Source organism: Alternaria ethzedia (genome assembly GCF_023757985.1).
Source record: "Alternaria ethzedia strain BMP 0044 chromosome Unknown scaffold_17, whole genome shotgun sequence".
Lineage (NCBI taxonomy): Eukaryota > Fungi > Ascomycota > Dothideomycetes > Pleosporales > Pleosporaceae > Alternaria > Alternaria ethzedia.
Genome location: NW_026056210.1, coordinates 69899 through 87389, shown reverse-complemented (window position 1 = coordinate 87389; position 17491 = coordinate 69899). Strand labels below are relative to the sequence as shown.

The 17491-nt window shown below is 52.0% G+C and overlaps 5 protein-coding genes across 5 annotated transcripts; 2 read left to right on the top strand and 3 right to left on the bottom strand.

The window, feature by feature from the left end:
- Positions 1 to 94: 94 nt before the first annotated feature.
- J4E87_006752 (uncharacterized protein) lies at positions 95 to 912 on the bottom strand (the record flags this gene model as incomplete). The annotated part of the gene is made up of 3 exons (XM_049378353.1): positions 95 to 388; positions 457 to 645; positions 760 to 912. The coding sequence occupies 3 exons, from the start codon at positions 910 to 912 to the stop codon at positions 95 to 97; spliced, it is 636 nt and encodes a 211-aa protein (XP_049231746.1).
- Positions 913 to 1617: 705 nt separating this feature from the next.
- Positions 1618 to 5321, bottom strand: J4E87_006751 (uncharacterized protein; the record flags this gene model as incomplete). Its single annotated transcript, XM_049378352.1, has 7 exons — positions 1618 to 1730; positions 1779 to 1908; positions 1959 to 2258; positions 2307 to 4421; positions 4468 to 4576; positions 4629 to 5248; positions 5313 to 5321. The coding sequence occupies 7 exons, from the start codon at positions 5319 to 5321 to the stop codon at positions 1618 to 1620; spliced, it is 3396 nt and encodes a 1131-aa protein (XP_049231745.1).
- Positions 5322 to 6018: 697 nt separating this feature from the next.
- On the top strand, positions 6019 to 7602 carry J4E87_006750 (uncharacterized protein; the record flags this gene model as incomplete). Its single annotated transcript, XM_049378351.1, has 5 exons — positions 6019 to 6173; positions 6226 to 6345; positions 6397 to 6679; positions 6728 to 7427; positions 7475 to 7602. The coding sequence occupies 5 exons, from the start codon at positions 6019 to 6021 to the stop codon at positions 7600 to 7602; spliced, it is 1386 nt and encodes a 461-aa protein (XP_049231744.1).
- Positions 7603 to 14817: 7215 nt separating this feature from the next.
- Positions 14818 to 15666, top strand: J4E87_006749 (uncharacterized protein; the record flags this gene model as incomplete). Its single annotated transcript, XM_049378350.1, has 1 exon — positions 14818 to 15666. One exon carries the CDS (start codon positions 14818 to 14820, stop codon positions 15664 to 15666), a length of 849 nt encoding a protein of 282 aa, XP_049231743.1.
- A 461-nt stretch (positions 15667 to 16127) lies between these two features.
- Positions 16128 to 16765, bottom strand: J4E87_006748 (uncharacterized protein; the record flags this gene model as incomplete). Its single annotated transcript, XM_049378349.1, has 2 exons — positions 16128 to 16518; positions 16719 to 16765. 2 exons carry the CDS (start codon positions 16763 to 16765, stop codon positions 16128 to 16130), a joined length of 438 nt encoding a protein of 145 aa, XP_049231742.1.
- Between the last annotated feature and the right edge of the window lie 726 nt (positions 16766 to 17491).

Here is a 17491-nt window from a genome sequence, read left to right as displayed (position 1 = left end):
GCCCCAGTCTTGAACGTGGACCAGCGTCTATACATAGCCTGCCAACACGCGTCAGCCCATAGTGCCCCAAACTCCTCTCATGATGAGAGAGCTGTCATATAATACCTTTCCTGGCGCCTTGGAAAAAGAAGCGGACAATGAAGACCTGCAGTCCTGCCATGGTCATAATCAAGCCCGACTCCATCAAACTGAAGTTGAATATCCTCTTCTCGGTGCTCTTGACGGTGCTGAAGTTGCGGTTCTCGCGCGTGCGGAAGTATTTCTGGTTGCGGGAGATGGTGGAGAGTTGCGCGGAGAGCTTGAGGATGGATTCTTCGAGGACAGAGGTCTGTTCGGGGGAGGAGCCCTGCTTGGATGGGATTTTGGCGCGGGCGGCTTCGTTCTCAACCTGTAAGAACATGGAGTCAGCATTATGGTTCGGCGATGTCTGGAGAGATATGGCCAGGTGGTACGTACGGCGATCTCGAAATCGACCATCTTCTCGGCGAATGTGCTCATCTCATTGTTAAAGCAGAAGCGGTATTCGCCCACATCAAGCGCTGTGAAGACAAAATCGCCCTGTCGCTCCTTGGTGCCATCGAGGATGACTTTGTCTGTGGGGCCGACAACCGAGTAGTCGACATCGAAAGAGCCTCCAGATTGCACCTGTTCACATGCCTGTTAGCTCGATTGCCATAGAATTTGCTGCTACTGTATGGCAATATGGGTTTGAACAGCCCAAAAGCAATTGCGCATTGGTCTTCTGGGTAGGACACATACTGCAAAGTAAAAGGCCAGCTTGGTCCCCTTGTTCTCAACGGTCGCGAAGAAGCATGCTTTCTCGTGTGCTTCTAATCGGTAGGTGAGAGCGGTTGCGTACACAGCCGTGGTATATGCCAGCAACGCGCTGAAGAGGGTGAGTAGTGACCGCATCGTGTTCGTTGGCGTGGACGACTGCGTTTGTTGATGCGTGCTCGTGTGCTGGAAGTTACAGCTGTCGACATCGAACGTCGGCGGTAGTTTTTGCCGACGCAACGCATGCAGGGAGGGAAGGCGCGGGGAACTAGCCACCAGCCAATGAAGATCAAGGCGACCGCGGACAGGTAGCGCGAAATGCAGATCCTCGACGCGTAGTCAAGTCACACTTATCATGTTGCGCGTTCACATGAACCTATTGCGACTGCTAACAGCTGTTATCTTTATTTTCGGAAATGAAAGCTGTGGTATATTGTTACGTTGTTCCTTACCGGAGAGGTGGCTGGTGTCTGGTACCACGGGATGGGTGGAAAATTCAGTCGACAACCACAGTGCAAGTTACACTGGTGACATGAAAGCAGAATGATGATATCTTTGGGACTAATCTACACTGCTTACTTACTGATCCAAAATGATACGCCATAATCATGTGCCCAACGCCTGCGCCAACCTCCCACGCACGCTACTCCGCCTATGCAATACTTGCAATATTTCAAGCTCCGTTGCGCCATGTATGTTGGAGGGTGCGCAACCAACGCTTTATTGCCACTCCCTGTGAAATGCTGGCAAAACTTTGCGGACAATCTCATGCCGATCGTACCCGTGCCGAGTAATGTTACGCACCGTGCTTTTCTTCGTATCTTACACAGTCATTGCGCTGCTTCAACGAATGAAGATGGAATCAGTCTTTCCCCAAAGCGTCTTTGTCTTGGCGGGGTGTTCAAGACCAAGTGATACATCGTCACGCGCACCTACCAAGTCCCAAAGTACTTCATCTGTGACTTCGTCAGTGCTGCAATATCACCATTGCCAAAGTGGCTTACCGTCATCGATTGGCTCAGGCTTCGCGTATTGACCCTTGCCGACAAGAGAAAACTTGATCTTGTCCAATTGCTTGCCCTTGATCTTGGTGAAGTCTGAGAGTCGCTGTTTTGTTTCGCTAAAAGGCTCGCCCTGATGTATGTTAGTGCAAGTAGAGGAGGTAGGCTTGTGGCTGCACGTACCTCTTTCAGCGCAAACTGGAACGGGATGCCATGTGCCTTCGATGGCTCCCTGTCAAAGTGGAATACCGATATCTTCTTCGATGCATCGTCTTCGGGGTAAGGTGCAGCAAAGATTGACGTGTAGTCGTAGAGGCTCATGACTGAGTGATCTTGCGGGAGGACCCTGTGGAACTTGTTCACATGTGCCTCGTAGACCCGCACCTTTTGCATCACCTCGTCGCTGATGCCCGCTTTCTTTTGCAGCGCTTCAACGAGATCCGCAACTTGGGCATTCTTGGGTACCATCAAAACGTGTTCCTCCTGTATGACGTTAGTTTGAAGCAAGAACAATCACTGTGTTCAACTCACCTCTTTGCTGAGACCCTCAGGGAGCCACACCACCTTTACAGGTTTCCTCAGCTCTAATTCCTTCAGGCTCATATCCAAGACCTCGTAAAACAGGGCGTCGTTTCGCTGGTTTGCGCTTGCCGAATAGTTGTATGGGCCAGGGAAGAGGATGTTGTTCAGAGTTGACGTAGGGTTGTACTTGACAGGGTTTTTAGGCTTGCCAGCAGTGCTAACCGTCGAGAAGCGGATATAGCTAGAGTCGGTTTTGAGGTACTCAGCCACCTTGCTGGAGAACTGGTCGTACGCCATCTTTTTGCTGAGAGTCAAGGAGAATGTGGGTAGATCTGTATCAGGCAGCTTAGGCACAAACTCGATGCTGATTCTGTTCAAGAGGTAGTCGTAGAATTCCTTTGCCTCGGTGTAGCCTCCCGCAGTGGTTATCTGGGCGGTTTCCTTGTCGCTCAGTACGCGCTGGACCGTGATGATGTCACCATCTTGTATCTCCGAGGCTGCCAGTGTGACTTTTGGCTTCATCGCTTCGATCATATTCTGTTTGATCTCCTCAGAAAGCTTGATCTGCGTACCCACTGGCCAGCCCAGCATTTTGGTGATTGCTGGAGTTAGATCGGAAACCTTGTCCTGGAATCCGGCGTAGAAGGTGCCAACACCGAATAGACTCTGCTCTTCTGCGTCGAAGTGCTTCAAAAAGATCATCAATGGGCGGTTGTTAGCCTGACCCTTGAGGTCCACTAGCTTCTCGCCAAACACTGGCGCGCCGCTTTCGTCGCGTTCTTGAGCTTTCTCGATCCACATCCTGAACTGCGACTGTTTCGTGCCATGTTTGCTTGCAGCCTCTTCGACGGTCATCTCCGGGAATTCCAGTGCGGTATCGGGGCGAATTGTGCCGTTTTGTCTATTAACCATCGACCACGGCCGCAACATATCGGCTTCGGTTCCTAAATCTTGGGCGACCGTAACCGCAAAGTCGGCCATAGTTGTGCTTCGGAGCACACGGTAGACCCTTGGGCTAGCAGGTGTGTCTGCGTCGGCTTTCCATGGGACGATGTCAAAACCTTGGTGGGCCTTGAACTGTTCATCTGACGCGACCGCAACGTCCATGTAGAGATGAGCTTCCTCGCGTTCCTTCTTCCTGCGCTCAAACAATGCCCGTTCTTCAGCCAGTCGTTCTGCCAGATGCTTCGGTGGTTCTACCGCCTTGCTGTCTATAAGAACTTGATCAAGCCTCGTCTCCCTAATGTATACCAACATGTAGGCGCTCATTGAGCGTTTTGCGGACCAGGCTCTGGTGTAGGGATTGCGTTGGCCAGTGTTCCCGTTGGCCTGGGCGTAGTCACCACCAAAGTTTTCTTCCAGCGCCTCACGTAGTGTCGCTCGAGTCACACGGTCGTCGTCGAATTTGTAATAGTGGCCGTCTTTCGTTGGCTTCAGGAAGGCATAGTAGTGGCCAGCGTTGAGATCACCGCTGTGAACCAAGACGCCGTGGAGGTGGTATATCCAGGATTCGGATCGATCGGCTCCGTCGGAGAGATATGGCGCAGCGTCCCACACTTCGGGGAATTCGTAACGGTCGTTCACCTTCATCATGGCGTCGCGCGTAAAGTCGTATTCGAAGCGCTTCAGCTGGAGATGTAGCACTGGCGGGAAACTTTCGAAGATGACTCCCTTTTTAGCGTCTTGCAACCCAAAACCCTCTGCAAAATACTTATTTTCGCCGTCCATGGTCTCGACCTGCACGTAGTCTTTGAAGCTGTCGTCCAGGTTCTTGTTCCCGCTCACGTTCAATTGTATGTCCCAGAAATCCTCAACCCGGGACGATTCGTAGTCGACGTTGATACAGGATATGTAGGTCTTCATTTTACCAACGAACATGTTGGTCAGGGCACCTTCGGCTTCAGTACCCTTCATCCTCTCATCGAGTTTGTCCATGAGCACACGGGACAACTCCTGTACGTCCTGCTGTTCGAAAATCTGCTTCGAGTCCCAACCAAACGAGTGTGTCAGCTCTGTGGTTCCTACGGCGTTGTTTGATGTTTGGAGAAGGTAGAAGAGTCGTTGTAGGGCGTAGGCGCTATTCGAGCGATCGGCTTCCTCGGCAGTCGGGATCTGGTAAACAGCCTGGCGGAGTCAGCTGTCGTTCTGCGTGTTGGGATTGGTGGCATACCTGGCGGAACGCATTGGTAAAGAAAAGTGACTGTAAGAGCGAGTTCAGATAGCATGTTGCGCCCTGGTTCTTTAAGCCGACCATGCCGGTCTCTTTCTTGGAGTCGTAGCTTTACAAGTCAGAAAACATCGTCGGCAGAACTGTGCATCCGTGAAACTCACTTGATGAAGTTGTGCCATAACACTCCCGTGGGGTCTTTGAGCACTCTTATGTATGCAGTTACATTGGCCGCATTGTCTTCTACCATTGGCCGTCCCCGGTCTTCCCAGGAGTTGCTGAAGAGCTTTCTGAGCTCTGCAAAGCGTGTGAAGCCCCAGTCGCCTTCGTCGGCAGTAAAGCGGTGGTGTGCGGTGTGTGTGGTGAATATGGTAGGGTCCTTGGGGTTCCAGAGTACAAGCATGAACTCGACACAGGCATACCAATCCTCTGGCATTTGCTTTTCTTCATAGGCCTGTTCCAGGTAGAAGGACGCAAAGTCGACGTTGTTACCGTACGGGAAAAATAGTATCCGCCAGGGATGACCGCCGCACTCAAAGACTGGGCCATGTTCACGTCGCGTGAGTTGGCGCCAGTCCCTGATCTCCCATGTGTTGTATACTTCGGCCTCAGTCTCGTACTCCGGGTTCTTGGGCATGTGTCTCTTCATGAAGGTATCGTACTCGTCGGCGCGGGGCTCGGGTTCGGCGTCGACCTCGTCCATTTGGTCGTCTGTGTCGGGCGTGATTATGGCCACGTCGGCCTTCTCGTCGTACTCGTGGTCCACGAGCATGTCGCTTTCGATCTGCGTGGGTGAGTGGGTCAGCGTGGCCGCGTCTGGCGAGACGCTGGCGAAGGCGCAAGCTTACCTGATCCATGGCGGCGTCGTCTTTCCGGCAGGTGCGGATGGAAGCGGGGGCAGATGGCAGGAAAGCGCTGCAGAAACGGGTCGCGGGGGCAGTCACGACTGGGTGCGCTCGACACTGCAAGGTGAAAAGGGAAGCTGCGCGCCTGTCGCCTAGAGAAAGGAAGGTACGGGTGGGCAGCACTTGCGCGGGCGGGATGCGGGTAAGGATAGGTTCCTCGCTAAAGGTGGCGGCAGTGGAGATATGACGATCGGATTATTGTCGTCTGGAAAACTCCAACATCAAGCATGTGCAAGGGCGAGGTGGACAACGAGGGCGCACAAAGACAAAAGCTGGGGAGCAGCTCTCGAGGCTCAGAACAGCAGCTCTCTTTCGACGGATGCAGCCTTGGCGCTCGATACAGTGGAGTGCGTCAAAGCAAAGCCGCGGCCTACGACGTCATTCGTCCAACATCACATACTGGCAAGCGGCATGCCACGCGCATATGTCGAGCTACAAACGCTCACCCAGCATGTTTGCCATTGTGCTGTGATATGACTGGCGGTGCCTTGAAATGCGCGCCCCTGTGCTTTTGCGACCGTTATTTAGAGGCTATGAGTGAAATTCCCAATAGTTACGCCGGTTAGCGGAGCCCGTCGTCACATGCCCCGTATTTTGCTACAGCTCCGTGAGCGAGCTCCTCCACATGTGCGCTCTCGCACCAACAATTATGAGTATAGGAGCACGTAGTCTCGCGTCTTGCGCGCGACTCTCTGGCATTTTACGTAAAGCACCTCCAGCATCGCCTGTCTCTAGGGTACAAATTCGACATCCGCATGCCGCAGCCGTCGCGCCCGCATGGAGACCGTCTTCGGCCCTGGACGAGTGAGCACATAGGAAATGATCCGGCCAACTTCCACAGCTGACATGTGACTAGATGGGTGCAACGTGAAGCCAGACCCATAAGCCTGCGCCAGTTGACTTTCTTTGGAAGAACCTTGACAGAGTCTCGTCTCATCGACTCGGCCAACTACTGCCGTCTGGAGCTACCCACGAGGTGTGATTTTGCTATCTAACAAGCGGAAACATAAGTGCTGAACACGTGTAGACTTGCGCACCGCTTGCGTGATATTCAGACCCTACCATACGTCGTCGTCGCAAACCCCCATCTCGCTCATGTCTACGAGTCATATCTACGCGCCTTCGAACGCTTCCGCCGCGTACCCGAAATAAAATCGCTGGAAGATAACGAGAAGTACTGCAAGGTGCTGGAGGAAACGTTGACCGAACATGCAACTGTCATACCCCGCCTCGCTATTGGCGTACTGGAAGTTCGAGGCCTGATGAAGGCTGAAGAGACGGACAAGTTCATGACCACCATGTTGCGATCGGTATCCTCCCCGTTCATGCGCAACTTTGGGCCATGCTAATTAATTCAGCGCATCTCGCGACGCGTCATTGCGGAACAACACCTAGCACTGACCGAGACTTTTGATTCGCCATGGCATTTCCCGCAGGCCGAAGTCCATCCCCACGACCAAGAGGCGGTCGGCGAGATATTCCTGCGTTGCAATGCGAAGGAGATAGTCGAGAATTGCGGCAAGACGATGCAGGAGCTCATCAGGACCGCACAGGGCCCACATGTCGAGATTCCTGAGATCAAGGTCTACGGTCACCTTGACGCGACGTTCCCGTACATCCTGAGTCATCTCGAGTATATCATCGGCGAGCTCTTACGCAACTCTATCCAAGCTGTCATCGAGGAGCGCAAGTCGAAAGACGCCAAGCTGCCGCCTATTGAGGTATTGATCTGCGAAACCTCGCAGCACGTTATTATCCGAATTTCTGATCAAGGTGGTGGCATCCCGAACGAAGTCTTGCCATACCTGTGGAGCTTCAGCAAGGGTCCTAGGCGTGAGAAAAGGCTGCGAAATTTGGCGAGGGTACCAAAACTACTGGGAACATTGCAGGAGCTGCAGGTGCCTGGAGGTGAATCTGCAGCACAGGTGCAACAACGCCTAGATAGGAGGTCCAAGCACGGCGACTCAGGGCTGTATCACGGCTCGCTGTCTTCCTTGACTAGCCGCGCACCAGACTTGCGTCTGGGTATTGGACTTCCCATGTCGCGACTATATGCTGGTAGGTTTCATGACACCGGCGGAGTTGCGCAGCTAACAATCGTGCAGAATACTGGGCTGGCAGTCTCGAAATCCACAGCCTTGAAGGCTATGGCGTTGACGCCTTCCTGCAAATCTCGAAGCTTGGCAACAAAAATGAACGACTTACCACGCGAGCCTCAATGGACGCCATTTAGATGGTGCACCCAGGGAGAATCTTGCGGGTGTCCAGCGCTGTCGTAAGGCAAGCGCAACCTTCACACAGCTCAGTCGCAACACAGTACAGCGGCAGTCGCTCACGAGTGCCTTCCCGACACCAACGAAGACGTTTGCCTGGATTGCGCGACCTTCTGTCTGACAACGACATTACCGTTGCAATCAGACTCCGCCCAATCATCACGACGACGTATTTTTCACGAGCATATCTCACGACAACATGTCTACAGAACGTCTCGTGAGTACACTCAGCCCTGCTTGTGGACTCTACTAAGACCCTTAGCTATCGCTACGCACCAGTGTCGGCACTCCTGGCCACGCGCATCCATCGCCCGTAGTCGATTCCGTCTCATCCGACGATGCGGAACGTCAGCACTTGGAAAGCCTCATAGCTAATTTAGCTTTCGATACCGATTTGTACGGTCATGGCTTTCACAAGAATTGCCCGCCACATGACATGCACTGTCCCCGCATGAGGTGGCCAGAGTCCGAGCAGGAAGGTAGGACCGATACCTTCGAGCATGTTGCGGTACTTTGCTAATGCCCAACAGCGACGGACGTCGATTACCTCGACGTGGTCATGTGCTGGAAAGGCATATCAACTGCCCAAGCTGTCGAGCTCACGATATGGGAGCGCGTCTTTGAGCAATGTCTGGTCCCACAATTCGAGAGTCACATGAGGCGAAACATTGTTGCTGAACTTAGCGCATTACGAGGTACGATACCCATTCTGCACTTTAAATTTCCAGACTGTTACAGACATCGCGCGGCCGTAGGAACTCATACAATGAACAATCTGAACAATCTGGAGCCTACGTCAACGCTGGGTCACCCACTGTGCATGCTTCTATGCTGACCAACGTTGCAGATCATATTGCCGAGGACGAGCTCTGGCCTTGCTTGAAACAGATCATGCCCGCCAAGCACAAGCGTCTTGTTCGAATTGATCTTCCTAAACTCATCCACGACATGATCGACGCTTTCTACGATGATTTTCGGGCCGTCCCTACAAACACCAGATGGTCGTTCAGGTCTGGTGACCTACCAAATTTCGTCTATAATTACATCATGACGCAAGATTACCTGCTCCGCCTTTCAGACGGGCTATACATGTCTGTCGATGTCGATATTGCCTGGGTGACAATGCCTGTGCTCTGTTTGTTCACCGCCGTCGTCTCGCAGCCACCCAATATCAAGCTCTGGCGTATGCCCTTTGGCCCGAAAGACCGGAACGCCTTTGTTCTCTACTTTGAACGCATTTTTAGCGAATCAGGATCTCCGAGCTACGAACACTTCCCCGAGGATGTTGTCTGCGAAGTGAAGAGATACAAAACGAATGTACGATACCCATGAGTCTCCCCTCACGTTACGTTATCCACTTTGCGCTTTTTCCTTCTTGATTTCGGTTGCAGACCTGTCCAGTGCTTTCCTTTCTCACTGGAATGCAGTTTCAGTTGTTTGCTAGACTATTACTTACAGCATGGCTAGGATGACACACAGACAGTGTCTGAGACAATCGTTCAAGCCAAGATGGTTACGCAATTTCCAGGTCACGTACGCTACGAACGTGTATTGCGTCATGCGGTTAAGGGCGAAGTTATGGACATTTATCAAGTCGATGCAACGCCAGACGACTACATACCACAGCAGGAGGAACCGTCGACGCCATGGGTTCCATCGTACACTAGTACGCCACTGTCCAAGACTCGCCCCCGCACAGCACGTATTTCGTCTCTACATGAATATTGGGATGAAGCATTTGCATACTTTAGACGACAGTCTGATAAGGGCCTCGATGACGAAGCGAACATCTCAGCCACATCGATTGCGGACGCATCCGTGCTGTCTGATCCTGACCTGCCAGCTGAGTCGCCCAAGAAACGAAAGGCCTCATTGCGCTCTACAAGCCTGGACGGAGCATCGACCTTGAAACCGGCGGACTACGAGTCAGACACTTGTCTCAAGCGTCAAAAGGTGGAGTCTTCCGGCCATCTCCACATGCTCACGACTTCTACGTCTACCGAGGTCATCGAGCTGCAGAAGAAGTGCGCTGCGATTGCACAGGATGTTGCCGCTATGCGCAAACAACTCGGCCCACCCGGTCAACCTGTGAACGGTAGTGATTATGATGTGTTGCGGCATAGTGAGGATATTGTGCGTCGTTTGAGGGAAGCAGTCGGCTCGTCACGCCCCTCGACTCCAATAGTATCTGCCACCAAGTTACCGCAGCCACAGGGCGAAGACCGACAGAGATCTCCTATTGAGAAAGGAAAGGCAGTCGTTTTACCTCCTACGCCTCCCATGGAACAACACGACTCATTGCTCCCCCGATCACCTTCGCCAATCTGTCTCACCAGCGAATCTGAAGAGAGCGGCAGTATTTCTTCCAACTCTGCCATCAATGCCAGTGGTCTTGGTGGTCAGCAGCGCGGTCATGGTGATAACGCAAAGCGGCACCGTCATTCGAACGAGCTTTCTCAAGACGAGATCCAGAAGAACTATCGCGAATTCGAGGCGGCTGCTCAACGCAAGATGACGGATCCCATGTACGCGCCCATTAGCGATGTGGGTGACATGAACTTTGAACGCATCTTTTTGGGCGACAGTGAGGCTGAGGATATGAGCCTGGGTGACATCAGTGGGTTGAGTGAGGAGATGAGTGGGTTGGACATGGATGAGAAGTAGATTGGTGGATTGAGTTATTGATCGTTGCGTGGACTCAATGCTTGGATTGGGTCATTGTCCATTGTGTTGAGTTGATGTTCGCACTGGTCTATCCATAGCGCAAGCTTAGTATCGAAAATTGCGTTTCTCTTGAGCTTTGTTGCAGCCCGAGGTCTAGTAAGTGATATCATTAGGGTATGCACTGCGTTCAATACCAACACGCGGAGGCAGCAAGCGACCACATACGCCTTCATATCCCCGCCTGTCTGCAGCGTTCGACCCGGTAGAGACAATCTCCAAACCCTTCTCGTTCGAACTAGCACTAATAACGAGTAGCAAACGCGTACGAACGAAGAATCCTTTTCGCGTTATGGGAAAGTGCTGGTCCAGTCCAGCAAACATGGGACGAACGACTTGTCGGCAGTATATGTACACCACACGATAATCGCTCTTCCCTACTGCTTCTTCTGCTGCCATCATGGCTATCCATTACTTCGAAGATCAGTCTTGGCTCGACTTGCTACTGCTCACCCTACCTGTTGTTGTACCTCTTTTGATATCGTTCTACTTCGTCATGACTGAGCAGCCGAGACCAAGAGCCCGAGCCAATCCTCTTCCGACCTACAACGACACCAGAACTTCACGCGAACGGCTGGAGCATGTTATCGGTCCTGCGCTTAACTTCCTAGATACGTCAAATCCGCGAGTACAAAGACGCCAGATCATGCGGCCAACCTCTCCGCTACCGTTTGAACATGGGGTGTACATGCCAGATCCACGTCGCAGATTAAAAGCCGAGAGACGTCGGATCAACGAAGACGATCTCATCCACCGCGAATACATTCGTCAGTTGAGAAACCGAAGGTCTCAATACCAAGACTTTGAGCCTAGCGAGATGGTACCGATGCAAGAATCAGATGTCGCCGAAATCGTCGCGTCGCATGAAGACCCTTGGATTCCGGATGACTTCAGACTACCCGCCGCCGCCGATGAAGAAGAGGAACCATCTTCAGATGAACATACATTCGTGTTAGTAGATCGCAGTCGTAATTCTTCTTGGGAAGTCGTGTCTGATGCGGAAGAGCGAGAGTGGCAACATGTTAAGGTTAATCTACGGGGTGGTGGTGGCGACGAGCCGGTAACGCTCAGGCCTGTTCGTGTTCGCATGACTGAGGCAGAGCTGCGCGAACATATTCGTAGAAATCGTGCGGAGACGTTGGCGATGCTGGAATATTATAGTAAAGCTTCGGTGCGGGCGCGCGAGAGGGATGACGGGGCTCGTCGGTAAATGTGTGATGAAATGTGGACATTGGACCGTGCTCTGGCTATGCGATCCGGCGAAATGGGTGAGGGCTTTTGGCCTGGTTTGTGTTCGTCTGTCTTTGATCGCGTGCTTGATGAGTGTGAGAAAATACGATGGGGGTCTCTTTGTCGCACTGGGCTTCTCGCTTTAAAAGGGATAAGATGAAGAAAGAATTAAGTGCGCCTTTGACTTAGACTGCGGTCTAGTTCTAGATTAGGCTTAGTCTTTAAGATTATACTTTAGTATACGATATAATTGCGATAGCTTTAATGTTGTTCGCTAGAGTGTCTGGTGCGTCACAGCAGTACTGTGGTTGTTGAGGGAAAAGATGAAGGTCATTTGAAGGTCAAAAAGACGGGCGAAACGCCTTGTTTCCTATTCCGATAATTTGTGTATCTTCAGGGCTAGGTACAAGACCTGTTTGGATTGCGTTAAGTTGAAGGTCACCTTCGGAAGCACTACGGTGATAATCCCCCGCCACTGCGAGTCTGTGGCACAGTGCCTGTTGCATTTATTCGCCACCTGCAACCTGTTGAAGACATGTCCTGAACTTTGTGCTACTGCGCACCTGACATTTTACACTGACCGTTTCCATCAAACAAGCCGACCGTCGTCCGTCGAGAACGACGCACCGACACATTGATGGACAACGCCCCTTCTTCCTCACAGACTGCCCCACTTGACGTCATAGGTACCTCGCCTCCAAATCCGGCTACACACGTTCGTGGATGGTGTCGCAACTACAGTTCCTACAGGCACGACTCATACGTCCGTAATGTCGAACCTGGACATTCTTGGGACGCAGTGGTTGAATCAGCAAAAACATGTGTCTATTGCGATGCGATCGTGCGTGGCTGCCGTGGCTGGCTAGATGAAGATGGCAAACAGGACTGGACCCCAAAGAGCCTAGTCTTGCAATTCAGAGACAAAGGGAAGCCACACTCGCATTTGGAGGGACGAATCAGCGTCGAGTTGATCTTCGCGTCAACTTCCCTGCGGATAGGGATATTGGATGTCGCTTGTCAGTAACCCTTCAATCTGGTAGTCATGGAGAATTAACAAAGATTCCAGCGCCATCGGACTCCAATGACTTTTCTCGCTCTAGTATATTCCATCGTACGACAGGCTGCACTGGGTCGCCCGCAGCTTTCCAAAAAGCGAAAGTGTGGTTGCAAAACTGTATCGCTAACCACGAATACTGCGGTAGCGACAACGTCCAGCGCTTACCAAGTAGGTTACTGGATCTTGGTCTGGATGACGCAGACATTCTCAAGCTGGTTGAGAAGGTTGGAGAGCATGGGAAATACGCCGCTCTTAGTCATTGCTGGGGCGCTACCCCCCAATTCACAACAACGAAAGCCACACTCTTGGAAAGGAAAGAAAAGATCTTTGTTGCGCAGATGACCAGAACATTTCGAGAAGCAGTGCAGATAACCCGGGCGCTGAACATTCAATATCTTTGGGTAAGACCCCCGTTCTTGATATACCTACCTAGGTAGGTGTGGTTTGGGCAGTTACAGGCTTCGGACAATAACGTTGCAGATCGATTCGCTTTGTATCGTGCAGGACGACCATGACGATTGGGCACAAGAAGCATCTCGCATGTCTACTGTGTATCAGAACGCACTGATCACTATCTCAGCGACGTCATCAAAATCGGGCACCGAAGGTCTGTTTCGAAGATGTCCCGAGTACGAGGTCTCCATCTGTCCGAGCGACGATGAGATATGCACATATATCTTCAGTGACGAGCGACAACACTTCGACGGATACCTGTGTACGGGTTCTCTAGCACAGGTATATCCCCTCTTGAACAGGGCTTGGGCTTTTCAAGAGCGCCTGCTATCTCACCGTGTCTTACACTTTGGACGCAGCGAGTTACTGTTTGAGTGTATGGAAGAGCATCGATGTGAGTGTTCTGGTATCCGAGATAATACCTGGTCTGTCCTTATTCTGAATCCAAAACGGTGGCTGTCTTCCGGAACACCGCCCACACAAACCCCGGCAGAGTTGTGGAGGAAAATCATCAGGCAACACACTTATCTACAGTTGACTTATCCAGGTGACAAACTTGTAACGCTAGCAGGGCTCGCGAAACGACTCGCGGGGTCTGACGATCAATATCTGGCTGGGCTCTGGAGAAATACGCTCGTTGGAGACCTTCACTGGACAGTCACAAGCGCAGACCACGTGAAACCAAGGCCTGGATGGAGAGCTCCCTCATGGTCATGGGCTTCTGTGGAGGGTCCAGTCGTTCACATTCGCCCCTTTTTCTACACTCCACATTATCCCCGAAAAGATTCTGAGATATTAGCACAGTTGATCGACTGCAAGATCGTTCCAAAGACTACAGACGAGTATGGAGAGATTCAGTCAGGCACGATCCGTCTGCTTGCACATTGCTCCTCGGTGAAATGGGAACAAAGAACAGGAGAAAGAGGCTATATGGAACCTTCAATCACATTTCCGGATGGTCAAGAAAAGAAGTTTTACCTTGATGCTCCAGTTAGAGGCGCGTCAACACATGGTTCCCAAGTTACACATTCAGCAACAGTATGCGTCTTGCTTTTGGACAGTTCAAAGCAGCGTACTGCGCTCGTACTTCGGCGATTGGAGTCAGATTCAGACGTTTTTGAGCGTATAGGTCTATTATTCGAAGAAATTGCGAATTACTATATCAACTCGGTCGAAACTCTAGACGATACATGGAATCTCTTTCCGAGGAGTAAGAGCGTAGTAACAATAGTCTAGCTTCGGCCTTCCCTTATCTGAGCGCTAAGCTACTTCTGATAATGTCATTTTCAATCGAGCCTGAGCAAGGAAGAGAATGATATCTATTCGAAGACAATCGATGGTACTGAAAGAGCGCGTGGCATGTCTTTCACGTGCATGGCTCTCCTGTAACATGGCCAGACCAGAACATGATGTACAAAACTGTCTTTTCCAGCGAGTAGATGAAGCTCACTACGGGCAATTACCACTAATCCGACCACGTTCTAGTCACGCGAGCGTTAAAGATGTACACGTGTCGACGCACGAGGTTAAAGGGCAACCCGTTGGCACTGTGGTCACATAGCTTGCCAGCCGAATTTAACTTTCACCTTTCTCGCTTGGTCAAAGGATTCTTCGCTCACTTATTTTTCTCATACATTCTTCCTATTACAACGCAAGTTGGAGCAGCGGCACTCAACAGAACTACACTCAATCACAACTATTCAACAACACCGGAATGAGCGCGCTAACCAACCCACCGCAGCCCGCAGGCCTAATAACATCCTCCCCCCACACCCTCCAAAACTTCGATCTCACCGCCCCCATCCTCCGCTTCGACTTCCCCACGCCTGCCGCCCAAGCCACCTTCCACCGCGCCTTCCTTCAAGTGCGCAACGAAAAGGACAAAGCAGCTTTCATGCAACGTTTCTTCGATAACTACGACGGCCAAGTCTCCATACCTCGGCGTGTCATCATGGACACGAGCCGTGATGAAGAAGTTGCGAGGAGGCTGCAGCAGAGTCTTCCGGTGGAGCTAGATACGGGGAGGGATGAGCAGATGGCGAGACAGCTGCAGGGGCAGATGGAGCAGATGGGGATGGTTGGTAGAGGTCCGATCAATGGAGGACATGGTAGGATGAATGGGCGAAACGAAAGCACAAACGGTAGAGGATACGATAGGCAAAGCCGAGGCATAGCCGTGGACGGTGAAGATGAAGCATACCGCGCAAGGAGACGTATCGAGCGTCAGAGAGAGATGGAAGGATGGGCATCTGCGGCGCAACAATGGACAACCGCGGCTGACGGAGCCTACGTTGACACTATGGAAAGGCTACGACACCAGTTTAGACGGGCGGGCCTTCAAGATCCTGGTGCGTATCCTGGACAACCTGGATATGGCAATGCGCCTCCTCGACGTCATCCTCGACTACCGCCTCGTCGTTCTGGAAACCAGGAGAATGAGTTCGAGAGCTATCATGGCAATGGGGAGCAGGGCTATCCAGAATATGGTCAAGGCAACGGAGGTTATGGCTATGGCTACGATCCGCGCCGGGATCACAGGGATCATCGAGGTGGAGGGTATTAGATGAACGCGTGGTGATAGTGGTTCTTGGATTTGGGCTCAACAGATCATTGTAGAAGTCTGCAGCAAGCAATCAAGAGATGAAATTGCGGGAGTACCTCCAGTTCTGTCCTAGTGAAAATGAAAGAGCTTCCGACTCGAAGTGTACCTACTAGACAACAACATTACTGCTAACGCATACACCGCCTCCAATCGTCCATTGATGCAGGCCGGTAGATTACCCGCTCGTCAGGCTCATACGTAAGCGCACGCCCTCTAAAAGGCTCTGGTGAAGCTGACGCCGCTCTCGGTTGTTTTCCCTTACTTGCCCTGGGCGTGTCATCGTTTGGCGGCGTGGAAGGATCTTCTTCCGGTGGCGTGGAAGGGCTGTCTTTCGGAGGCGTGGAAGGGCTGTCTTTCGGAGGCGAGGACGGCTCCTCGTTCATCAAGATGATACCCTCGCACAACATGCCAACATACTCCGTCTAAGTGTTATGCGTCATTGGTCGCTTGTGCACCTTCCTGACCTTCTGGATATTGTATCCATTCGCACAGTGATCAAGGAGGTGGTCGAGAGGCATCCCGTCGTCCGAGAAGAGCTCGCCAAGTCTGCCCCGAAAGTCATCGCGGTCGATGGGGTCGTTGTGAATGACGTCGTCGGGTAGACGTTTGCTCAAGATGTGTAGAACGAGGGAGCAAAAGCAGCGATTGGCGGCGTGACCCTGGTAGTCGGACGATTGTATCCATTCGACAAGTTCTGGAACAAAGATCATACGAAGATCCTCTTCGTTGGGCATACGCCACGGGATTGGATGTCGGCCAATGTGCAGAGGTGCCAGATCTTTGGGTCCCGCCTCGTACCGTTTCTTCATGAACCTTTTTGTCAGAATCAGCCTTAGCCTCTTCGGGTGTATCGCGTTTGGATCGATCGTAGGAGAGTCAACCGTCGTGGGAGAGCCAACCGTCGTGGGTGAGTCAACCGTCGTGGGTGAGTCAACTGTCGTTGGTGAGTCAACCGTCGTGGGCCCGTCGGCGAGCTTTGGTGATGGAGGTCCTTGCGGCGAATCGCTTCGTACAGGCTCTTTGGACGTCGCTTCCTTGTGTGTGTCCGGGAACATATCATGCGCGAACCCCGCCTAGACGCCCGGCAATCTCCTCGCACATGCTTTTCCATAGCCTATGGGGCAGGAAAACGACCGCGCCCTGAGAGTTGGTATGGGCGGAGCCTGGTACGCTGAAGTATCCATAGCGATAGTATCTGGACTTTGGCGATGTGAAGGTGAGGATATGATAGCGCAATAACGATGTGGTGGTGTGCTGAAGTGTGACTGTGAGTGGAGTGAAAGTGGTGTTTGGGTCAGCGAGGTGCGCGACTGCTCTGACCATGTTGATGTCCTTCCGCCCTTTCCATCTTGTGTAGCTTCCCTGCTCTTTCCTATCTTCACATGGGAAGGTGCCGTACCCGAACGGAGCCAAATCACATGCGACGATTACAGTTTCTTCAGCCTCGTATTAGCAGTACGTCGCTCTTGACACAGCGCGTATCTGGGTAAGCCTTTGTACGATCGTACGAGGTGATAACAGTAACTTGGTTCTTGTGTATTGGTATATATCACTATGAACGCGATCGCTACCAAGGTATACCCAAGCTCGGCATGCGCCGGGCCGAGGTAGGATCGAAGCGGTACTTGAACATCATTGGGGGACATCATGTGAGCATGCCGACCCCAAATCCTCCTTGAACGATCTTTACAGCTCTCTGCAATAGCAGAAACAAGCATCTGGATTCTTCCTGTAATTGAAGTAAGCTTCTACCTTTCTCGAGTCTGCGACGTGATACATACAACTG